At 46.6% G+C, this 24,551-nt stretch overlaps 2 protein-coding genes across 2 annotated transcripts; both read right to left on the bottom strand.

Annotated features, from left to right (window-relative positions):
- Positions 1-7,488: 7,488 nt before the first annotated feature.
- Positions 7,489-17,038, bottom strand: LOC141282324 (uncharacterized). The gene is made up of 7 exons (XM_073815063.1): positions 16,508-17,038; positions 16,077-16,327; positions 15,866-16,023; positions 14,484-15,807; positions 14,240-14,405; positions 13,436-14,137; positions 7,489-13,234 (listed from the first exon to the last, which is right to left on the bottom strand). Exons 1-7 carry the CDS (start codon positions 17,036-17,038, stop codon positions 9,683-9,685), a joined length of 6,684 nt encoding a protein of 2,227 aa, XP_073671164.1. The 3' UTR covers positions 7,489-9,682.
- Positions 17,039-17,376: 338 nt separating this feature from the next.
- On the bottom strand, positions 17,377-24,550 carry LOC141282323 (uncharacterized). The gene is made up of 6 exons (XM_073815062.1): positions 20,840-24,550; positions 20,249-20,737; positions 19,379-20,209; positions 18,162-19,318; positions 17,658-18,057; positions 17,377-17,484 (listed from the first exon to the last, which is right to left on the bottom strand). Exons 1-6 carry the CDS (start codon positions 24,548-24,550, stop codon positions 17,377-17,379), a joined length of 6,696 nt encoding a protein of 2,231 aa, XP_073671163.1.
- Position 24,551: the final 1 nt, after the last annotated feature.

The following is a 24,551-nucleotide window of genomic DNA, read 5'->3' as shown; positions in this document are numbered from 1 at the left end:
CTATTTAACTTGTTGTCTTATGTACCTTAATAGCAAGTCGATTATTATTATAAAAACTCACTTTTACACTAAAAAACGATACTGTGGAAGAAAAGCACTCAGTAATCAAAATGAAGCTGTTTGAAAAATATACAATCTGCTATTTTTGTTTAGTAATGTATGATTGGATGAAATTCATGGAATTAAAGAGGTTTGAATTTATTTATGCTTGATAAGTAAAGAAGAATTTAGCTCCAAACCTTTTAAAGTCTTGCACATTTTAGTTCACACATTCACAAATTCATAAAATTTACATTTCATTGCACATTTTTTTTTTTTATTTCCTGAAGAAGCAACTAAATATTTGGTCATTAAATAATAAATAACTAAATGTGACCCAGGTCTAGTCGCACGGGTATACTTGTTGCAATAGCTGACAATACAATGTATGGGTCAAAATGTATTTATCTTTTATGCCAAAAATCATTAGAATATTAAATAAAGATCTTGTTACATTAAAATATTTTGTGAATTGCCTACCATAAATATATCAAAACTTTAATTAGCATTAGTAATATGTGTTGACAAGGACTTCATTTGGACAACTTTAAAGATGATTTTTTTATTTTGAGTTTTTTGCACCCTCAGATTCCAGATTTTTAAATAGTTGTATCTTCAAATATTGTCCTATCCTATACATTCTTCAAATGATTTTTAATTATCAATTTAAAAAAAAAATATTATTATTTTTATAATATTATAATATTATTATACTTATGACTGGTTTTGTGGTCCAGGGGCACAAATTATTACTTGATCAAATCACTAAACTAATAATTGTTCAAACAAGAATCATAAAATTTTTATTTAACTATTTGGAAAACAGTTGATTTAAATGTGTTACACTTATATATTTATAAATGTAAATCTTCAAATGTATCCCCTTGACCCTGGTTAGGCACCTCCCGAAGTGAGTGTACAAAGTTGGGAATTACAGTTTAAAAACATCTTGTTCGTTTTAAAGTCTCACGACTTTATGTTTTTACATTTCGTGAAATCTGGACGCTATGGACGTGTCCATACTCCATCTCTCTCTCTCTGTCTTTCTCTCACTTGTCTAGCATGGAGCCTGGTGTCAGACACAATAACATATACTGGAGACAACTTAACCTTTGACCCTTTGCACTCTTTGAAATCAGTAGACAATCACGGTAGAGCTGACAGGGCAGGAGTTACTCTCAACTCCCCCACGTCATTCTGAGACCAAACACTGAAGAAAAAAAACAACAGCGGGGACAAAACATGAAAGACAGGAGACTGTTTCTCACAGTAACAAATGGCAGGGAATTCAGTCAAATGAACCTCACGGATCTCACAAACACGCAAGTAATTTACAAGCAGTTCGGAAACACATTGAAAAGGTTTTGCTGATGTCCTTAGCAGCTACTGTACATCCATTTATCCGCTCATATTTGATGTCTTAACATACAATATGTGACTCTGGAAATTAAATTTTCACATAATCTGAAAGCTGAGTAAATAAGATTTCCATTGATTAATGGTTTGTTAGGATAAGACAATGTTTAAAAAATCTGAGGGTGCAAAAAAATTGTCATAATGAAGTCCAAAGCAACACATATAACCATTGATAAATTATTTTTTATATATATTTTCTCTGGCATGATAATTTTGGCTCATATAATATAATACAATACAATACAATATAATATCAGTATTATTGGCAGCTGTTTTTTCCAAGAACTTACTGTAGATTAAAATTGATGATATTTATAGCAACAGACTGTTTAAAGTTAAATTAACATTAAACATTAACAAGTCTTTATCTTTAAGAATAAAACTAAAGTAACAGCCTCATGCAAAGCGTTTCTGGGAACCAAAATCAGAAAAAAACAGACAAATGTTGATGCGGATTTCTGGTTCCCAGAATGCTTCGCATGAGGCTGTTATTTTATAGTTTAATTCTGTAAAGATAAAGACATGTTAATGTTTTATGTTCATTTAACTTTGAAAAAACATACATTTACATAATTAATAAACATAAATTTAAATCTACAGTAAGTTAATGGCAACCAGCTGCATAACTACAGCAAAATTTTGTAACAGATAAGCAATACAATATAATTGTGGATAGTCCGTCTGTCTTTAGGGCCTATACTTTTAAACGGTTTGTATATTTTCCAATAAAGATTTGTCTTGTCATCACTTGTTTTTTAGTTCAAATATCACTTACTGCGTGAATTTCTATTCTGCATTGAATTTAAATTCATTTTAATAGCACTTCCCTATTGTACAATCAAACTGGCATTGCTATTTTGATTGCTGTTTGCCAGCTCAGTTTCATGTCATTCAAAAAAATTCCTGTGAAAATGTTAAAATGGGACATATAATGAAAATCTGATTTTTTCATGTTTAAGTGATATAATTGGGTCCCCAGTGCTTCTATTAGCCTACAAAATGTGTAAAAAAATCAACCCAGTAACTTAGTTTTGGTAAACCATTCTCTGCAAGCACGTGAAAAGTTAGGTAATTGAAATTTGGCTCCTTTTATGATGTCATTAGGGGATCTTATTATAATAATACCGCCCCTTAATCTGCACTACCCAACCACGGCAAGCCATTTAGTGCAGAGAAAAAATTATTGACAGCACAATTGAGTTTCAATTTCAACAAACGACCATTGTGATCAGTGTTTGCATTTCATCAGCTCATTTGCATTTTAAAGAACACACCCAATCTGGCAATTCTAACATGTTATAGTTAATTATCTGTGGGGTATTTTGAGCTAAAATGTCACATATGTACTCTAGGGCACCAAAGATTTATTTTACATCTTAAAAAAGTCTTGTGAAATGTCCCCTTTATGGCATTATCAAGTCAGTTGGTGGTGAGTAGTACTTTGGTGTTTGGGTACTGCAGGACCACAAAACAACAGATAAAGTATCTCATGGCAGAGAGATAACAAATGCATTCCTTTCCAAAAGTGTCTCACTTGCTCTCATTGTTCTCTCTCTCTCTCTCTTTATGGTCAGGCCACATCTCATACATGCGCAGGACCTTGAAGGAACAGTGGACAAACCTCAGCAAAATCTCTGTGAAGTATTCTGAGATGAAGTTTAAGAAGCAATGCGTAACGATTTCTGTTTTAAGTGGGCTGTGATTGGTAGTTGGGTATAAGAGTGAAGCTTTATCGCTTGGACTGAAGTGAGGTCGTTTTTTTACTGAAGAAAGAAATTTGGACAGAAACCTAAATTTTTTCTTCTTAAAATCTATGAGTGGCATTTTGGAACAAACACAAATTTTAAACAGCAAGAATTGATCCCATAGTGCTCTGCAGGCTCCTAATCTATACTTTACATCAGCATTTGCAGGTCTGTGAAGATATCAACCAGGTTTATAGGGTGTATGAACTCATTTTCATCACGCTGAAATCAAGTTGGATTATTTTGACCTTCTGTATAAAATACTGCCTGATGTTCACCTACTGACACCTGGAATCTGGCTGTTGTTTCATCGGGATGCCTGCTACAATGAACCAAACATTTCTCCTTGCACTGCTGTCTAGGTGCCGCCAAGTCATTCTGAAAGAAATTGAACAGAACCAAGGACCTCAAATCAATTCGACAAACACATCTTCAACCTCCACCACCTCTCTCCCTAGAACAACCAGGCAATCCTACGACAACGCCTACTTCTACATTTTGTTTGTGATGTTCTTCTATTCTTTCCTGGCTCTTACTCTCTTTAAAGGTTTCATTCAAAATGATAAAACCAAGAAGGATCCGTATGAAGAGTTTATGGTCGGCGAGAACTCCTCTGACTGCAAGTACAACGACGCTTCAATAACAGAAAAAATTGACTTTGATGAGGAAAACATCATCTAAGCAAGGAGGACCAGAAAATATCAATACCCCACAAAATTCACATTTTAAAATAGTTTGTACTGTATTAAACTTTTAAATCAAAGTTCTGCAGATGCTCTTTGCAGTGATATCATTAGAGAACCACTTTTTGTTATACAAAGATATCAAAATATGAGGTTCTCAAAACAACAATTTCTTTCATGTTATTGCTTTATAGTCTGCCAAACCTTTTTGGAGCTACAAAGAACCTGCATCAGAAAGGTTTCTTTTGACAAGGATCTTTTTTTTAAAACTTTTACTCTTTTATTATACTTTTCTACCTATTGTGTTATTGTTGGCATGATCAGCAGTGTCTGTCTCGGTGACCCCTGCGCGCACAGTTACCAGCAATTGCAAGGTGAATTTACAAATTAACAAACTCAACCCTGTAATTACATTTGTTTGGACAAAATCAGAATTAGGAAGTAAGTGTATACGATGTGTGTTCATTTTTTTTGATGTGAAGAGGTTAGATTTAATCAAGCAGAAGACAGAATTCAGGGATGCGGAGCAGGGGACGACCGCGCACGCGATTTGATCCTCGGCGCAAAATGCGCACTACGAGCGCGCGTCTGATTTCAACCTCGCGGTGACCCCGTGTGATCTTACATCAGGACGCATGCAACCTTAGACTTTATCGGTACTGTGAATTAACGTCAATTGCATCGAAGCAAGAATGGCGGGGGATGCCTTTAATGAGAACATACGCTTTTCATTTCGACGACATTCTGCCGGCCAGCTCATGAAAGCCAGATTTGGGGAGCTCGCTAGCGCAAGGGCTCTAATCTGCAGCGAACGAGTCGCTTTTGCACCCACCTCCCCTCCCTGCCTTTTGCAGTTTAGGGTTTCAGAGGCAAATCAGAGCTCGTCGGTTGATGGTGGAAGCAAGAAGCGAATTCAGCTGGAGATGTTGAGAGGAGCGGAGCGCTAAATATCACCCGAACGACAGAACCGCGCGCCATCGCATTAATGCGCGCCTGTCAGATTTGCGCGCAATGACAGCTGGGATTGAATCTCTGCTTACATCAGGAATTAATTACTTGGAAAATAAACTAGAACTAAGTATGGTTTACAAGAAAATTAAGGGTAAATGAAGTAATTATCTTGTCATTAAATGAATGAGTTAGGCTACATTAAGTGAAAGTGCGCACAGAAGCAAACACTGACTCAACATTCCTCAAACTCCTCAAAATATTTTAACTTTTCATAACAGCTCATTAATCTCCAAAGACCCGAGCTTTGGTTTGTGTTTTTCAGATTTCTACCAGCTATTTTGGGGTTGGGAAGAACCAATAAATAATAATAACCAAATATTTTTCTTTGAACACGAAACAGTGTAATTGTCCACGTTTGTGTATAACAGGTTCAAGTTAACACAGAATCAAGTATTATGGTGCAAACAACAACAACAACCAAAATATGTCCACGTAGCCTATGTGGACATCCAGGTCTTAATATAGGTAAGTTTTAATATAGTAAGACGAAATGACTATAAGGCAGCAAAAATTGTTTTACAGTATATTAGAAGCAATAATGGTGCGAAGATAATCACATTCAATGTGATAGGATGTCACGGGTGGAAATTTGACTAGAACCCAAAAACAGTTTCTCTGAGGGCAGCTGCATATCCCGGGTCAAGAGAGGAGCATCCTGACTGGAGGAAGGGTTCGACCCGTCTTAATTTAATCTATCCGCCCGACTCTCTTTGAAGACGCGTTGAAGCCCGCGGGTACAGCTGACCACAGCTTTCCTTTGACCCCCATCACACTTACTCGCATTCAGAGAGAGGGATAAAAAAGTTAAGCAAACAAGACATGTTTTCAGTCGAAAATGTTCAGATGCCTTAATGGCACTAAAGGGTAGTTTTACATACTGTGGCCATTTTTATTTGAGTTCCACAAGACTGAAAAAAATTGATCATTTATCAGAAATTATTGATTCTGCAGTAGGCCTAAGGGAATGTATACAGAATATTCTCATATTCAACCCACATATGAACAACGTTGACCTGCTTGTAACTGCAAGTTGATTTTGTTACAAAGTAAAGTGTATGATATTGTTTGTTGTTTTGAATATATTGCACATTTAATGCTGTTGCATTGTCTTATTGTATCGAGTGTTATTTTAACGAATAATTACTACATTATTTTTAAATGATTAATATTTTATGAATTCATATGCATTTATAATAATTATACATAAAATTAATTATAACATTTATTGAAATAATAACTGGGGGAAATTATTGGGCAGTGTTTTAGGAATTTAACCAAATTTGTTTTGTTCACTTGGTTTTGACTCATTTTATTCTTTTTAATTTAAATTTCACATCTTTTTTTACTAACACGTCTGCATTGTTACATAAGAACAAGATAAAAGCTACAGTGTTAATAAATGTAACATGTTCACATTGTTCTTGAAAAGTACATAAAAAGTAGGTAAAAGTTTTTTTTAACCATATGTGTATATTTTGACAAGCACTGCTACATACATCTAAATGCCTTCTTTAGCACCTTTATTTAGCAGTTTTATATTTGTATGCATACTAATATTTTCCAGATTGCAAGAGAGCATGCAGAAACCATTGAATCAATGTTTTAAAGGGTTGGTTTGTCAATGTTATTGAATCAATATCAGGTGTGCACCCTTATTGAAAAAATATATATTGACAAATCACCATTATAGGGATCAGTGTTTGCTTAAAGCCATTGACTCTTGACTTTCACTTTCTTTTCTTTTAGTGCTTGTATTGTGTAAGTAAATACATGTGCATTAGAAAAGAAAGATGTCTTTCAAAGTTAAGCTGAAATTGGTTGCTTTTTAGGATTGATATTAGGATGATATAAAGTCAAGATGCCTAACATGATGAGGCTGACACTTTTATGACTGCTATTATTTGTCTGGTTTGTAAATGCACTGTGACATAAAAAGTTAAACATAAAATACTGACAAACTTAGATATTATCACTCCTCTTGCAAACTTCAACAATGGTGATAATCATCAATTGCATTCAGATAAAACAATCAATTAAAGTGTATGCTGGGAGTCATGGACTAGTTTAGTACTATGTTGAAACCCAGCATGCATTGTGACATGAAGCTTTCTTTGTTGATCTTCACCATTAATGAGTTTTATAGATTAATTCCGTGTTTGAACCTTTTTACTGTAACTTTAAAATAACAAACGTGACACTGCTTCCATTTAGCACTGTAATATTATAAATATAGGCTATACAATAATTAAATTATCTGATCCCATTAGATCTTGCTGTTTGCAATAATAGATGTATGATGCTTCATCAGACAAAAACAACTTAATGTTAAAGTACAAGAGTCAAGAGAACACTATTAAGGCAAACACTGATCACCATAATGCTGGTTTGTTGAAATCTCAATGTTTTTTTTTTTTCAATATTATGGGAGGCAATTAATGTGATAATGTAAATATGATATTGATTCAGTGAGATTACCAATGGTAAATCAACATTTGTAACTTTGTTTTAATGATTGCTTGCTATCCATTCCACAACATCCAGCAACAAAATCAATTTTTTCTGCATTCCACAATAGGACAAACGGGTTCATTTTATTGCATATTTAGAAATAAGCCATATGGGGAAATCAGTAATATATTAAAGTAATGTTTATCTGTCATGTAACAGAATGTTGAAACATTTACGGATGAAAGAAAGTAGTACATAGGTGAAAAGTAAACAAAAATCGTATTAACCTCAGGTAACAAGATATCACGTACCAAATACCAACACGCAAGCAAACACACACGACACACACATTCTGTTTGTGCATTTAATCTATCACAAAGCGAAAACCATAAAATAATGTATGCTTTCTTAAACATTTTTAAACGCATTACTCCAAATAGTGCTACAGCTTGTCCAAATGAAAATTCATCTCTTTCCAATGTATTTGTGAATAGAATTTTTTTTACAATTACTGCATGTTCAGGTCGTGTAGTGCCACCTAGTGAAAATAACATACATGTGCACATTTGTAAGATACCGATCAGACACGTGCAAGAGGAACAAACGCAAACATGAATGATTTAACAGATGTGTGATGCTGCTTCACTGGCTGCGGATGTCACTTCGCCAACTCCTCAATAAAGCACCGAGAACAAACTACTGGCACAGCCGCACAGGAGAAGCGCGGCACAAACTACAGGCACAGGAGAAGCGAAAACATTTTCATGTAAGTAAAGAACCATGCACACATGAATAGTAAAATTATACAGACATAAAACGAATAAGATAAAAGGTTACCAAGATAACAGAATGTATAGAAAATGGCCTGCTCTAATAATTACAATATTTACTGAATCCACATTTTGGGTCAGTTGTGATCAAATGTTTATACATTTTTCAACCCTCTAATTTCAAACGAATAAGAGGACAGTTTTAAATGCACTAAAGATTTTTCACTATAGAGATTTTGGAGGATTGTGAGCCATGCAGAACTTTTTTAAAACCTGTAGTTTTATCTCCTGGCAATGGCATCACAATTTATTGATACTGTATGCGTTTTAACAGATAAGTTCACTTATTTTTAGAAAAAAGTAATAAGGATTTACCTTAACTGCAAAAAGACAACCACACAATTACCATTATGTCATAATGAAAGCTTTGATGTCATAATGAAATTATTGTTAGCCAGAATTATATTCTATTTTAATTTTAACTAAAACTTTTAAATTACAACTGATCATTAAAATGATGGTATGCTGTCAGGAATTTTGTGTGGGTAGCCATAACAATGTAAAATATATATAAAGCGAGATCTAGAGGTTTTACTTTATTTGTCTCACTCAAACAGAAAATACATACAGGCGCTGGTCAATTAATTAGAATATCAAAAAGTTGATTTATTTTACTAATTCCATTCAAAAAGTGAAACTTGTATATTATATTCAGTCATTACACACAGACTGATATATTTTGAATGTTTATTTATTTTAATTTTGATGATTATAGCTGACAACTAAGGAAAATCCCAAATTCAGTATATCAGAAAATTAGAATATTACTTAGGAGCAATCTAAAGAAAGGATTTTTAGAAATCTGGGCCAACAGAAAAGTATGAACATGAAAAGTATGACCATGTACAGCACTCAATACTTAGTTGGGGCTCACTTTGCCTGAATTACTGCAGTAATGCGGCGTGGCATGGAGTCGATCAGTTTGTGGCACTGCTCAGGTGTTATGAGAGCCCAGGTTGCTCTGAAAGTGGTCTTTAGCTTTTCTGCATTGTTGGGTCTGGCATATTGCATCTTCCTCTTCACAATAGCCCATAGATTTTCTTTCTTATTCTCCCCAACATTTTTTAATGGGTTTTGTTTGACAATCCTCTCCAGGGTGCAGTTATTCCTATTGCTTGTTCACTTTTTATCTACATCATCTTTTCCTTCCCATTGCCTCTTTATTAATTTGCTTGGACACAAGGTGTCAATGGTCATCTTTTGGGCAACTGTCAAGTCAGCAGTCTTCCCCATGATTGTGTAAATACTGGTTAATGTTATGTTTTTTCGTGTCTTTGCTCCCACCACCATTAACGTTTGCAAATGTGGTGAGAAAAGGTAGCTCCTTAGTTAAAAAAATAGAAAAATAAAGCAGCCTTTCATTTTTTCATTTTATGAATGGAAACAATAAATGAAAATACGATTTGTTTATTTCATTGCCATTTTTGATTTGAAAACGGATATGGGATGGAAAGAAGATAAGCTGATTAAATTGACATTGGTGGTTATTGATATCTGGTCAAGATGGATCTCAGTTTGTTGTTGGAACAGCAGTGGTGGTTGGTGGCTCTGTTGTTGTTGTTTTCTGTTGTGTTGTTGTAACTACAACAGTGGTGGTGTTCAGTGAATCTGTTGTTGGCAGCTGTGGTGGTGGTGTCATTGGGATGGTGGTGGTTGGTGGCTCTGTTGTTGTTGGTACAACAGTGGTGGTGGTCAGTGAATCTGTTGTTGTTGGCAGCTGTGGTGGTGGTGTCATTGGGATGGTGGTGGTAGGTGACTCTGTTGATTTCGTTGGCTGTGCTGTTGTTGTCATTGGGGCAACTGTGATGGTGGTCGGTGACTTTGTTGTTGTCGTCGGGGCAGCTGTGGTGGTGGTCTGTAACACTGTTGTTGTTGTAATTGGGGCAGTTATGCTGTTGTAGGTCAGTGACTCTGTTGTCCTAGGCTGGGTGGTGGCGGACGTTGCCTGTGTCGTTGGTGCTGTCGTTGTGACAGTGGGAGTGGTGGTGGCCGTTGTCTGTGGCTGTGTCATTGGGTGTATCGTTGAGACAGCATACTCTGTTGTTGGGACAGCGGTGGTGGACGCCGTCGTCTGTGTCATTGGTGTTGTTGTTGGGACAGCGGGGGTGGCGGCCTGTGTCATTGAGACAGCAGACTCTGTTGTTGGGACATAGATGGTGGAGGCCGTCACCTGTGTCTGTGTCATTGGCGTTTTCGTTGTGACTACATACTTTGTTGTTGGGAAAGCGGTAGTGGAGACCATCACCTGTGTCTGTGTCATTGGCGTTGTAGTTGGGAAAGCAGGGGTGGTGGCGGCCTGTGTCGTTGAGACAGCAGACTTTGTTGTTGGGACATAGATGGTGGAGGCCGTCACCTGTGTCTGTGTCATTGGCGTTGTTGTTGGGACAGCGGGGGTGGTGGTGGCCTGTGTTGTTAAGACAGCAGACTCTGTTGTTGGGACATAGATGGTGGAGGCCGTCACCTGTGTCTGTGTCATTGGCGTTTTCGTTGGAAAAGCAGGGGTGGTTGCGGACTGTGTCGTTGAGACAGCAGACTTTGTTGTTGGGACATAGATGGTGGAGGCTGTCACCTGTGTCTGTGTCATTGGCGTTTTCGTTGTGACAACAGATTTTGTTGTTGGGAAAGCGGTGGTGGAGGCCGTCACCTGTGTCTGTGGCAGTGTCATTGAGACAGCAGATTCTGTTGTTGGGACAGCGGTGGTGGAGGCCGTCACCTGTGTCAGTGTCATTGGCGTTGTTGTTGGGAAAGCAGGGGTGGTTGCGGACTGTGTCGTTGAGACAGCAGACTTTGTTGTTGGGACATAGATGGTGGAGGCTGTCACCTGTGTCTGTGTCATTGGAGTTTTTGTTGTGACAACAGATTTTGTTGTTGGGAAAGCGGTGGTGGAGGCCGTCACCTGTGTCTGTGTCGTTGGCAGTGTCGTTGAGACAGCAGATTCTGTTGTTGGGAAAGCGGTGGTGGAGCCCGTCACTTGTGTCTGTGTCATTGGCGTTGTTGTTGGGAAAGCAGGGGTGGTGGCGGCCTGTGTCGTTGAGACGGCAGACTTTGTTGTTGGGAAAGCGGTGGTGGAGGCTGTCACCTGTGTCTGTGTCGTTGGCAGTGTTGTTGAGATAGCAGAATCTGTTGTTGGGACATAGATGGTGGAGAGCGTCACCTGTGTTTGTGTCATTGGCGTTTTTGTTGAGACAGCAGACTCTGTTGTTGGGACAGCGGTGGTGGAGGCTGTCACCTGTGTCTGTGTTGTTGGCAGTGTCGTTGAGACAGCAGAATCTGTTGTTGGGACATAGATGGTGGAGAGCGTCATCTCTGTCTGTGTCATTGGCGTTTTCGTTGAGACAGCAGACTCTGTTGTTGGGACAGCGATGGTGGAGGCTGTCACCCGTGTCTGTGTCGTTAGCTGAGTCGTTGAGACAGCAGACTTTGTTGTTGGGACAGCGGTGGTGGAGGCAGTCACCCGTGTCTGTGTCATTGGCATTGTCGTTGGTGGAGTTGTGTTGGTGGTCGGTGGCTCTATTGTTGTCATTGGTGGAGCTGTGGTTCTGGTCGGTGGCTCTGTTGTTGTCGTTGGAGCAACTGTTGTGGTGGTTGACTCTGTCGTTGGGGAAGCTGTGGTTGGGGACACTGTCATTGGGGCAACTGTTGTAGTGGTTGACTCTGCAATTGGGGCAGCTGTGTTGGTGGTTGGTGACACTGTCTTTGTTGTTGGTGCAACTGTGGTTGTGGTTGGTGACACTGTCGTTGTCGGTGGGGCAACTATAGTGGTGGTGGGTGACACTATCGTTGTCATTGGGGCTGCTGTGGTGGTGGTGTGTGACACAGTCGTTGTTGTAGGGACAACTGTTGTGGTGGTGATTGACTCTGTCGTTGTAGCAACAGTGGTGGTGGTGGTGGGTGACACTGTTGTTGTCGCAACTGTTGTGGTGGTTGGTGACAATGTCATTGTCGTCAGGGCAACTGTGGTGGTGGTGGGTGACACTGTCGTTGTCATTAGGGCTGCTGTGGTGGTGGTTGGTGACAATGTCGTTGTTGTTGGGGAAACTGTGGGGGTGGTGGGTGACACTGTCGTTAGGGCAACTGTGGTGGTGGTGGGTGACACTGTTGTTGTGGCTGCTGTGGTGGTGGTTGGTGACACTGTCGTTGTAGTTGGGGCAACTGTTGTGGTGGTTGGTGACACTGTTGTTGTTGTTTGGGCAACTGTTGTGGTAGTTGACTCATACGTTGGGGCAGTTGTGGGTGACACTGTCGTTGTCGTTGGGGCAGCTGTTGTGGTGGTTTGTGACCCTGTCGTTGATGCAACTGTGGTGGTGGTTGGGGCAGCTGTTGTGGTGGTTGGTGACACTGTAGTTGGGGTTGGTGACACTGTGGTTGTCGTTGGGGAAACTATTGTGGTGGTGGGTGACACTATCGTTGTTGTTGGGGCTGCTGTGGTGGTGGCTGGTGACACTGTCGTTGTCGTTGGGGCAACTGTTGTGGTGGTTGACTCTGTCGTTGGGGCAGCTGTTGTGGTGGTTGGTGACACTGTCGTTGTGGCAACTATTGTGGTGGTTGACTCTGTCGTTGGGGCAACTGTGGTGGTGCTTGGTGACACTGTCGTTGTTGTTGGGGCAGCTGTGGTGGTGGTTGGTGACATTGTCGTTGTCGTTGGGGTAACTGTGGTGGTGGTGGGTGACACTGTCGTTGTCGTTGGGGCAACTGTGGTGGTGCTTGGTGACACTGTAGTTGTTGTTGGGGCAGCTGTGGTGGTGGTTGGTGACATTGTCGTTGTTTTTGGGGCAGCTGTGGTTGTCGTTGGTGACACTGTCGTTGTTGTTGTGGCAGCTGTGGTGGTGGTTGGTGTCACTGTCGTTGGAGCAACTGTTGTGGTGGTTGGTGGCACTGTCGTTGTGGTGGTGGGTGGCACTGTCCTTGTGGTGGAGGGTGACACTGTCGTTGTGACTGGTGTGGTGGCGGTTGGTGACACTGTCGTTGGGGCAGCTGTGGTTGTGGTTGGTGACACTGTCGTTGGGGCAACTGTGATGGTGGTGGGTGACACTGTCATTGTCGTTGGGCTTGATGTGGTTGACTTTATTGTTGGGGCAGCTGTTGTGGTTGTGGGTGACACTATCGTTGTCGTAGGGGCAACTGTTGTGGTCATGGGTGACACTGTCGTTGTCGTAGGGGCAACTGTTGTGGTCGTGCGTGACACGGTCGTTGGGGCAACTGTGGTGGTCGTTGGTGACACTGTTGTTGTCGTTGTGGCAACAGTGGTGGTTGTCGGTGACACTGTCGTTGGGGCTGCTGTTGTTGACTTTGTTGTTGTGGCAACTGTGGTGGTTGTGGGTGACACTGTCGTTGTCGTTGGGGCTGCTGTGGTCGACTCTGTTGTTGGGGCAGCTGTGGTGGTGGTGGGTGACACTGTCGTTGTCGTTGGGGCATCTGTTGTGGTTGTTGGTGACACTGTTGTTGTCGTTGGGGCAACTGTGGTGGTGCTTGGTGACACTGTCGTTGTTGTTGGGGCAGCTGTGGTGGTGGTTGGTGACATTGTCGTTGTCGTTGGGGTAACTGTGGTGGTGGTGGGTGACACTGTCGTTGTCGGTGGGGCAACTGTGTTGGTGCTTGGTGACACTGTAGTTGTTGTTGGGGCAGCTGTGGTGGTGGTTGGTGACATTGTCGTTGTTTTTGGGGCAGCTGTGGTGGTCGTTGATGACACTGTCGTTGTTGTTGGAGCAACTGTTGTGGTGGTTGGTGGCACTGTCGTTGTGGTGGTTGGTGGCACTGTCGTTGTGGTGGTTGGTGGCACTGTCGTTGTGGTGGTGGGTGGCACTGTCGTTGTGGTGGTGGGTGACACTGTCGTTGTGACTGCTGTGGTGGCGGTTGGTGACACTGTCGTTGGGGCAGCTGTGGTTGTGGTTGGTGACACTGTCATTGGGGCAACTGTGGTGGTGGTGGGTGACACTGTCATTGTCGTTGGGCTTGATGTGGTTGACTTTATTGTTGGGGCAGCTGTTGTGGTTGTGGGTGACACTGGCGTTGTCGTAGGGGCAACTGTTGTGGTCATGGGTGACACTGTCGTTGTCGTAGGGGCAACTGTTGTGGTCGTGAGTGACACGGTCGTTGGGGCAACTGTGGTGGTCGTTGGTGACACTGTTGTTGTCGTTGTGGCAACAGTGGTGGTTGTCGGTGACACTGTCGTTGGGGCTGCTGTGGTTGACTTTGTTGTTGTGGCAACTGTGGTGGTTGTGGGTGACACTGTGCTTGTCGTTGGGGCAACTGTGGTGGTGCTTGGTGACACTGTAGTTATTGTTGGGGCAGCTGTGGTGGTGGTTGGTGACATTGTCGTTGTTTTTGGGGCAGCTGTGGTGGTCGTTGGTGACACTGTCGTTGTTGTTGTGGCAGCTGTGGTGGTGGTTGGTGTCACTGTCGTTGGAGCAACTGTTGTGGTGGTTGGTGGCACTGTCGTTGTGGTGGTGGGTGGCACTGTCATTGTGGTGGTGGGTGACACTGTCGTTGTGACTGGTGTGGTGGCGGTTGGTGACACTGTCGTTGGGGCAGCTGTGGTTGTGGTTGGTGACACTGTCGTTGGGGCAACTGTGGTGGTGGTGGGTGACACTGTCATTGTCGTTGGGCTTGATGTGGTTGACTTTATTGTTGGGGCAGCTGTTGTGGTTGTGGGTGACACTGTCGTTGTCGTAGGGGCAACTGTTGTGGTCATGGGTGACACTGTCGTTGTCGTAGGGGCAACTGTTGTGGTCGTGGGTGACACGGTCGTTGGGGCAACTGTGATGGTCGTTGGTGACACTGTTGTTGTCGTTGTGGCAACAGTGGTGGTTGTGGGTGACACTGTCGTTGTCGTTGGGGCTGCTGTGGTTGACTCTGTTGTTGGGGCAGCTGTGGTGGTGGTTGGTGACACTGTCGTTGGGGCATCTGTTGTGGTTGTTGGTGACACTGTTGTTGTCGTTGGGGCAACTGTGGTGGTGCTTGGTGATACTGTCGTTGTTGTTGGGGCAGCTGTGGTGGAGGTTGGTGACATTGTCGTTGTCGTTGGGGTAACTGTGGTGGTGGTGGGTGACACTGTCATTGTCGTTGGGGCAACTGTGGTGTTGCTTGGTGACACTGTAGTTGTTGTTGGGGCAGCTGTGGTGGTGGTTGGTGACATTGTCGTTGTTTCTGGGGCAGCTGTGGTGGTCGTTGATGACACTGTTGTTGTTGTTGTGGCAGCTGTGGTAGTGGTTGGTGTCACTGTCGTTGGAGCAACTGTTGTGGTGGTTGGTGGCACTGTCGTTGTGGTGGTGGGTGGCACTGTCGTTGTGGTGGTGGGTGACACTGTCAATGAGACTGCTGTGGTGGCGGTTGGTGACACTGTCGTTGGGGCAGCTGTGGTTGTGGTTGGTGACACTGTCATTGGGGCAACTGTGGTGGTGCTTGGTGACACTGTCGTTGTTGTTGGGGCAGCTGTGGTGGTGGTTGGTGACATTGTCGTTGTGGTAACTGTGGTGGTGGTGGGTGACACTGTCGTTGTCGTTGGGGCAACTGTGGTGGTGCTTGGTGACACTGTAGTTGTTGTTGGGTCAGCTGTGGTGGTGGTTGGTGACATTGTCGTTGTTTTTGGGGCAGCTGTGGTTGTCGTTGGTGACACTGTCGTTGTTGTTGTGGCAGCTGTGGTGGTGGTTGGTGTCACTGTCGTTGGAGCAACTGTTGTGGTGGTTGGTGGCACTGTCGTTGTGGTGGTGGGTGGCACTGTCGTTGTGGTGGTGGGTGGCACTATCGTTGTGGTGGTGGGTGACACTGTCGTTGTGACTGCTGTGGTGGCGGTTGGTGACACTGTAGTTGGGGCAGCTGTGGTTGTGGTTGGTGACACTGTCGTTGGGGCAACTGTGGTGGTGGTGGGTGACACTGTCATTGTCGTTGGGCTTGATGTGGTGGACTTTATTGTTGGGGCAGCTGTTGTGGTTGTGGGTGACACTGTCGTTGTCGTAGGGGCAACTGTTGTGGTCGTGGGTGACACAGTTGTTGGGGCAACTGTGGTGGTCGTTGGTGACACTGTTGTTGTCGTTGTGGCAACAGTGGTGGTTGTCGGTGACACTGTCGTTGGGGCTGCTGTTGTTGATTTTGTTGTTGTGGCAACTGTGGTGGTTGTGGGTGACACTGTCGTTGTCGTTGGGGCTGCTGTGGTTGACTCTGTTGTTGGGGCAGCTGTGGTGGTGGTGGGTGACACTGTCGTTGTCGTTGGGGCATCTGTTGTGGTTGTTGGTGACACTGTTGTTGTCGTTGGGGCAACTGTGGTGGTGCTTGGTGACACTGTCGTTGTTGTTGGGGCAGCTGTGGTGGTGGTTGGTGACATTGTCGTTGGGGTAACTGTGGTGGTGGTGGGTGACACTGTCGTTGTCGTTGGGGCAACTGTGTTGGTGCTTGGTGACACTGTAGTTGTTGTTGGGGCAGCTGTGGTGGTGGTTGGTGACATTGTCGTTGTTTTTGGGGCAGCTGTGGTGGTCGTTGATGACACTGTCGTTGTTGTTGTGGCAGCTGTGGTGGTGGTTGGTGTCACTGTCGTTGGAGCAACTGTTGTGGTGGTTGGTGGCACTGTCGTTGTGGTGGTTGGTGGCACTGTCGTTGTGGTGGTTGGTGGCACTGTCGTTGTGGTGGTGGGTGGCACTGTCGTTGTGGTGGTGGGTGACACTGTCGTTGTGACTGCTGTGGTGGCGGTTGGTGACACTGTCGTTGAGGCAGCTGTGGTTGTGGTTGGTGACACTTTCATTGGGGCAACTGTGGTGGTGGTGGGTGACACTGTCATTGTCGTTGGGCTTGATGTGGTTGACTTTATTGTTGGGGCAGCTGTTGTGGTTGTGGGTGACACTGTCTTTGTCGTAGGGGCAACTGTTGTGGTCATGGGTGACACTGTCGTTGTCGTAGGGGCAACTGTTGTGGTCGTGGGTGACATGGTCGTTGGGGCAACTGTGGTGGTCGTTGGTGACACTGTTGTTGTCGTTGTGGCAACAGTGGTGGTTGTCGGTGACACTGTCGTTGGGGCTGCTGTGGTTGACTTTGTTGTTGTGGCAACTGTGGTGGTTGTGGGTGACATTGTCGTTGTTTTTGGGGCAGCTGTGGTGGTCGTTGGTGACACTGTCGTTGTTGTTGTGGCAGCTGTGGTGGTGGTTGGTGTCACTGTCGTTGGAGCAACTGTTGTGGTGGTTGGTGGCACTGTCGTTGTGGTGGTGGGTGGCACTGTCATTGTGGTGGTGGGTGACACTGTCGTTGTGACTGGTGTGGTGGCGGTTGGTGACACTGTCGTTGGGGCAGCTGTGGTTGTGGTTGGTGACACTGTCGTTGGGGCAACTGTGGTGGTGGTGGGTGACACTGTCATTGTCTTTGGGCTTGATGTGGTTGACTTTATTGTTGGGGCAGCTGTTGTGGTTGTGGGTGACACTGTCGTTGTCGTAGGGGCAACTGTTGTGGTCATGGGTGACACTGTCGTTGTCGTAGGGGCAACTGTTGTGGTCGTGGGTGACACGGTCGTTGGGGCAACTGTGATGGTCGTTTGTGACACTGTTGTTGTCGTTGTGGCAACAGTGGTGGTTGTGGGTGACACTGTCGTTGTCGTTGGGGCTGCTGTGGTTGACTCTGTTGTTGGGGCAGCTGTGGTGGTGGTTGGTGACACTGTCGTTGTCGTTGGGGCATCTGTTGTGGTTGTTGGTGACACTGTTGTTGTCGTTGGGGCAACTGTGGTGGTGCTTGGTGATACTGTCGTTGTTGTTGGGGCAGCTGTGGTGAAGGTTGGTGACATTGTCGTTGGGGTAACTGTGGTGGTGGTGGGTGACACTGTCATTGTCGTTGGGGCAACTGTGGTGTTGCTTGGTGACACTGTAGTTGTTGTTGGGCTTGATGTGGTTGACTTTATTGTTGGGGCAGCTGTTGTGGTTGTGGGTGACACTGTCGTTGTCGTAGGGGCAACTGTTGTGGTCATGGGTGACACTGTCGTTGTCGTAGGGGCAACTGTTGTGGTCGTGGGTGACACGGTCGTTGGGGCAACTGTGATGGTCGTTGGTGACACTGTTGTTGTCGTTGTGGCAACAGTGGTGGTTGTGGGTGACACTGTCGTTGTCGTTGGGGCTGCTGTGGTTGACTCTGTTGTTGGGGCAGCTGTGGTGGTGGTTGGTGACACTGTCGTTGGGGCATCTGTTGTGGTTGTTGGTGACACTGTTGTTGTCGTTGGGGCAACTGTGGTGGTGCTTGGTGATGCTGTCGTTGTTGTTGGGGCAGCTGTGGTGGAGGTTGGTGACATTGTCGTTGGGGTAACTGTGGTGGTGGTGGGTGACACTGTCATTGTCGTTGGGGCAACTGTGGTGTTGCTTGGTGACACTGTAGTTGATGTTGGGGCAGCTGTGGTGGTGGTTGGTGACATTGTCGTTGTTTCTGGGGCAGCTGTGGTGGTCGTTGATGACACTGTTGTTGTTGTTGTGGCAGCTGTGGTAGTGGTTGGTGTCACTGTCGTTGGAGCAACTGTTGTGGTGGTTGGTGGCACTGTCGTTGTGGTGGTGGGTGGCACTGTCGTTGTGGTGGTGGGTGACACTGTCAATGTGACTGCTGTGGTGGCGGTTGGTGACACTGTCGTTGGGGCAGCTGTGGTTGTGGTTGGTGACACTGTCGTTGGGGCAACTGTGGTGGTGCTTGGTGACACTGTCGTTGTTGTTGGGGCAGCTGTGGTGGTGGTTGGTGACATTGTCGTTGTGGTAACTGTGGTGGTGGTGGGTGACACTGTCGTTGTCGTTGGGGCAACTGTGGTGGTGCTTGGTGACACTGTAGTTGTTGTTGGGTCAGCTGTGGTGGTGGTTGGTGACATTGTCGTTGTTTTTGGGGCAGCTGTGGTTGTCGTTGGTGACACTGTCGTTGTTGTTGTGGCAGCTGTGGTGGTGGTTGGTGCCACTGTCGTTGGAGCAACTGTTGTGGTGGTTGGTGGCACTGTCGTTGTGGTGGTGGGTGGCACTGTCGTTGTGGTGGTGGGTGGCACTATCGTTGTGGTGGTGGGTGACACTGTCGTTGTGACTGCTGTGGTGGCGGTTGGTGACACTGTCGTTGGGGCAGCTGTGGTTGTGGTTGGTGACACTGTCGTTGGGGCAACTGTGGTGGTGGTGGGTGACACTGTCATTGTCGTTGGGCTTGATGTGGTGGACTTTATTGTTGGGGCAGCTGTTGTGGTTGTGGGTGACACTGTCGTTGTCGTAGGGGCAACTGTTGTGGTCGTGGGTGACACAGTTGTTGGGGCAACTGTGGTGGTCGTTGGTGACACTGTTGTTGTCGTTGTGGCAACAGTGGTGGTTGTCGGTGACACTGTCGTTGGGGCTGCTGTTGTTGATTTTGTTGTTGTGGCAACTGTGGTGGTTGTGGGTGACACTGTCGTTGTCGTTGGGGCTGCTGTGGTTGACTCTGTTGTTGGGGCAGCTGTGGTGGTGGTGGGTGACACTGTCGTTGTCGTTGGGGCATCTGTTGTGGTTGTTGGTGACACTGTCGTTGTTGTTGGGGCAGCTGTGGTGGTGGTTGGTGACATTGTCGTTGGGGTAACTGTGGTGGTGGTGGGTGACACTGTCGTTGTCGTTGGGGCAACTGTGTTGGTGCTTGGTGACAGTGTAGTTGTTGTTGGGGCAGCTGTGGTGGTGGTTGGTGACATTGTCGTTGTTTTTGGGGCATCTGTGGTGGTCGTTGGTGACACTGTCGTTGTTGTTGTGGCAGCTGTGGTGGTGGTTGGTGTCACTGTCGTTGGAGCAACTGTTGTGGTGGTTGGTGGCACTGTCGTTGTGGTGGTTGGTGGCACTGTCGTTGTGGTGGTTGGTGGCACTGTCGTTGTGGTGGTGGGTGGCACTGTCGTTGTGGTGGTGGGTGACACTGTCGTTGTGACTGCTGTGGTGGCGGTTGGTGACACTGTCGTTGAGGCAGCTGTGGTTGTGGTTGGTGACACTGTCATTGGGGCAACTGTGGTGGTGGTGGGTGACACTGTCATTGTCGTTGGGCTTGATGTGGTTGACTTTATTGTTGGGGCAGCTGTTGTGGTTGTGGGTGACACTGTCTTTGTCGTAGGGGCAACTGTTGTGGTCATGGGTGACACTGTCGTTGTCGTAGGGGCAACTGTTGTGGTCGTGGGTGACATGGTCGTTGGGGCAACTGTGGTGGTCGTTGGTGACACTGTTGTTGTCGTTGTGGCAACAGTGGTGGTTGTCGGTGACACTGTCGTTGGGGCTGCTGTGGTTGACTTTGTTGTTGTGGCAACTGTGGTGGTTGTGGGTGACATTGTCGTTGTTTTTGGGGCAGCTGTGGTGGTCGTTGGTGACACTGTCGTTGTTGTTGTGGCAGCTGTGGTGGTGGTTGGTGTCACTGTCGTTGGAGCAACTGTTGTGGTGGTTGGTGGCACTGTCGTTGTGGTGGTGGGTGGCACTGTCATTGTGGTGGTGGGTGACACTGTCGTTGTGACTGGTGTGGTGGCGGTTGGTGACACTGTCGTTGGGGCAGCTGTGGTTGTGGTTGGTGACACTGTCGTTGGGGCAACTGTGGTGGTGGTGGGTGACACTGTCATTGTCTTTGGGCTTGATGTGGTTGACTTTATTGTTGGGGCAGCTGTTGTGGTTGTGGGTGACACTGTCGTTGTCGTAGGGGCAACTGTTGTGGTCATGGGTGACACTGTCGTTGTCGTAGGGGCAACTGTTGTGGTCGTGGGTGACACGGTCGTTGGGGCAACTGTGATGGTCGTTGGTGACACTGTTGCTGTCGTTGTGGCAACAGTGGTGGTTGTGGGTGACACTGTCGTTGTCGTTGGGGCTGCTGTGGTTGACTCTGTTGTTGGGGCAGCTGTGGTGGTGGTTGGTGACACTGTCGTTGTCGTTGGGGCATCTGTTGTGGTTGTTGGTGACACTGTTGTTGTCGTTGGGGCAACTGTGGTGGTGCTTGGTGATACTGTCGTTGTTGTTGGGGCAGCTGTGGTGGAGGTTTGTGACATTGTCGTTGTCGTTGGGGTAACTGTGGTGGTGGTGGGTGACACTGTCATTGTTGTTGGGGCAACTGTGGTGTTGCTTGGTGACACTGTAGTTGTTGTTGGGGCAGCTGTGGTGGTGGTTGGTGACATTGTCGTTGTTTTTGGGGCAGCTGTGGTGGTCGTTGATGACACTGTTGTTGTTGTTGTGGCAGCTGTGGTAGTGGTTGGTGTCACTGTCGTTGGAGCAACTGTTGTGGTGGTTGGTGGCACTGTCGTTGTGGTGGTGGGTGGCACTGTCGTTGTGGTGGTGGGTGACACTGTCAATGTGACTGCTGTGGTGGCGGTTGGTGACACTGTCGTTGGGGCAGCTGTGGTTGTGGTTGGTGACACTGTCGTTGGGGCAACTGTGGTGGTGCTTGGTGACACTGTCGTTGTTGTTGGGGCAGCTGTGGTGGTGGTTGGTGACATTGTCGTTGTGGTAACTGTGGTGGTGGTGGGTGACACTGTCGTTGGGGCAACTGTGGTGGTGCTTGGTGACACTGTAGTTGTTGTTGGGTCAGCTGTGGTGGTGGTTGGTGACATTGTCGTTGTTTTTGGGGCAGCTGTGGTTGTCGTTGGTGACACTGTCGTTGTTGTTGTGGCAGCTGTGGTGGTGGTTGGTGTCACTGTCGTTGGAGCAACTGTTGTGGTGGTTGGTGGCACTGTCGTTGTGGTGGTGGGTGGCACTGTCGTTGTGGTGGTGGGTGGCACTATCGTTGTGGTGGTGGGTGACACTGTCGTTGTGACTGCTGTGGTGGCGGTTGGTGACACTGTCGTTGGTGACATTGTCGTTGTGGTAACTGTGGTGGTGGTGGGTGACACTGTCGTTGTCGTTGGGGCAACTGTGGTGGTGCTTGGTGACACTGTAGTTGTTGTTGGGTCAGCTGTGGTGGTGGTTGGTGACATTGTCGTTGTTTTTGGGGCAGCTGTGGTTGTCGTTGGTGACACTGTCGTTGGAGCAACTGTTGTGGTGGTTGGTGGCACTGTCGTTGTGGTGGTGGGTGGCACTGTCGTTGTGGGGGTGGGTGGCACTATCGTTGTGGTGGTGGGTGACACTGTCGTTGTGACTGCTGTGGTGGCGGTTGGTGACACTGTCGTTGGGGCAGCTGTGGTTGTGGTTTGTGACAATGTCGTTGGGGCAACTGTGGTGGTGGTGGGTGACACTGTCATTGTCGTTGGGCTTGATGTGGTGGACTTTATTGTTGGGGCAGCTGTTGTGGTTGTGGGTGACACTGTCGTTGTCGTAGGGGCAACTGTTGTGGTCATGGGTGACACTGTCGTTGTCGTAGGGGCAACTGTTGTGGTCGTGGGTGACACAGTTGTTGGGGCAACTGTGGTGGTCGTTGGTGACACTGTTGTTGTCGTTGTGGCAACAGTGGTGGTTGTCGGTGACACTGTCGTTGGGGCTGCTGTTGTTGATTTTGTTGTTGTGGCAACTGTGGTGGTTGTGGGTGACACTGTCGTTGTCGTTGGGGCTGCTGTGGTTGACTCTGTTGTTGGGGCAGCTGTGGTGGTGGTGGGTGACACTGTCTTTGTCGTTGGGGCATCTGTTGTGGTTGTTGGTGACACTGTTGTTGTCGTTGGGGCAACTGTGGTGGTGCTTGGTGACACTGTCGTTGTTTTTGGGGCAGCTGTGGTGGTGGTTGGTGACATTGTCGTTTTCGTTGGGGTAACTGTGGTGGTGGTGGGTGACACTGTCGTTGTCGTTGGGGCAACTGTGTTGGTGCTTGGTGACACTGTAGTTGTTGTTGGGGCAGCTTTGGTGGTGGTTGGTGACATTGTCTTTGTTTTTGGGGCAGCTGTGGTGGTCGTTGATGACACTGTCGTTGTTGTTGTGGCAGCTGTGGTGGTGGTTGGTGTCATTGTCGTTGGAGCAACTGTTGTGGTGGTTGGTGGCACTGTCGTTGTGGTGGTTGGTGGCACTGTCGTTGTGGTGGTTGGTGGCACTGTCGTTGTGGTGGTGGGTGGCACTGTCGTTGTGGTGGTGGGTGACACTGTCGTTGTGACTGCTGTGGTGGCGGTTGGTGACACTGTCGTTGAGGCAGCTGTGGTTGTGGTTGGTGACACTGTCATTGGGGCAACTGTGGTGGTGGTGGGTGACACTGTCATTGTCGTTGGGCTTGATGTGGTTGACTTTATTGTTGGGGCAGCTGTTGTGGTTGTGGGTGACACTGTCTTTGTCGTAGGGGCAACTGTTGTGGTCATGGGTGACACTGTCGTTGTCGTAGGGGCAACTGTTGTGGTCGTGGGTGACATGGTCGTTGGGGCAACTGTGGTGGTCGTTGGTGACACTGTTGTTGTCGTTGTGGCAACAGTGGTGGTTGTCGGTGACACTGTCGTTGGGGCTGCTGTGGTTGACTTTGTTGTTGTGGCAACTGTGGTGGTTGTGGGTGACACTGTCGTTGTCGTTGGGGCAACTGTGGTGGTGCTTGGTGACACTGTAGTTATTGTTGGGGCAGCTGTGGTGGTGGTTGGTGACATTGTCGTTGTTTTTGGGGCAGCTGTGGTGGTCGTTGGTGACACTGTCGTTGTTGTTGTGGCAGCTGTGGTGGTGGTTGGTGTCACTGTCGTTGGAGCAACTGTTGTGGTGGTTGGTGGCACTGTCGTTGTGGTGGTGGGTGGCACTGTCGTTGTGGTGGTGGGTGACACTGTCGTTGTGACTGGTGTGGTGGTGGTTGGTGACACTGTCGTTGGGGCAGCTGTGGTTGTGCTTGGTGACACTGTCGTTGGGGCAACTGTAGTGGTGGTGGGTGACACTGTCATTGTCGTTGGGCTTGATGTGGTTGACTTTATTGTTGGGGCAGCTGTTGTGGTTGTGGGTGACACTGTCGTTGTCGTAGGGGCAACTGTTGTGGTCATGGGTGACACTGTCGTTGTCGTAGGGGCAACTGTTGTGGTCGTGGGTGACACGGTCGTTGGGGCAACTGTTGTGGTTGTTGGTGACACTGTTGTTGTCATTGGGGCAACTGTGGTGGTGCTTGGTGACACTGTCGTTGTTGTTGGGGCAGCTGTGGTGGAGGTTGGTGACATTGTCGTTGTCGTTGGGGTAACTGTGGTGGTGGTGGGTGACACTGTCGTTGTCGTTGGGGCAACCGTGGTGTTGCTTGGTGACACTGTAGTTGTTGTTGGGGCAGCTGTGGTGGTGGTTGGTGACATTGTCGTTGTTTTTGGGGCAGCTGTGGTGGTCGTTGATGACACTGTCGTTGTTGTTGTGGCAGCTGTGGTGGTGGTTGGTGGCACTGTCGTTGGAGCAACTGTTGTGGTGGTTGGTGGCACTGTCGTTGTGGTGGTGGGTGGCACTGTCGTTGTGGTGGTGGGTGACACTGTCGTTGTGACTGCTGTGGTTGTGGTTGGTGACACTGTCGTTGGTGCAACTGTGTTGGTGGTGGGTGACACTGTCATT

This window comes from Paramisgurnus dabryanus, chromosome 6 (assembly GCF_030506205.2).
Source record: "Paramisgurnus dabryanus chromosome 6, PD_genome_1.1, whole genome shotgun sequence".
Classification (NCBI taxonomy): domain Eukaryota; kingdom Metazoa; phylum Chordata; class Actinopteri; order Cypriniformes; family Cobitidae; genus Paramisgurnus; species Paramisgurnus dabryanus.
Note: the sequence above shows the minus strand (reverse complement) of the source record. Positions and strands in the feature narration are given on the sequence as shown.

Bases quoted from the DNA above. Each gene is read 5' to 3' on its own strand.
- LOC141282323 (XM_073815062.1), bottom strand. From the start codon at position 24,550: ATGACAGTGTCACCCACCACCAACACAGTTGCACCAACGACAGTGTCA. The intron at 20,210-20,248 runs GTGTCACCCATG...CCTACGACAAAG, and splicing joins TTGCCCCTACGACAACGACA to ACAGTGTCACCCACAACCAC. The intron at 17,485-17,657 runs GTCACCCACGAC...CCACCACCACAG, and splicing joins ACAGTTGCCCCAACGACCGT to TTGCCCCAACGACAGTGTCA.
- LOC141282324 (XM_073815063.1), bottom strand. From the start codon at position 17,038: ATGACCACAACAGTTGCCCCTACGACAAAGACAGTGTCACCCACAACC. The intron at 16,328-16,507 runs GTTACCCCAACG...CCAACAACAGAG, and splicing joins TGTCACCCACCACCACCACA to TCAACCACAGCAGCCCCAAC. The intron at 16,024-16,076 runs GTCCACCACATC...CCACCACCACAG, and splicing joins ACAGCTGCCCCAACAATAAA to TTGCCCCAACGACAGTGTCA.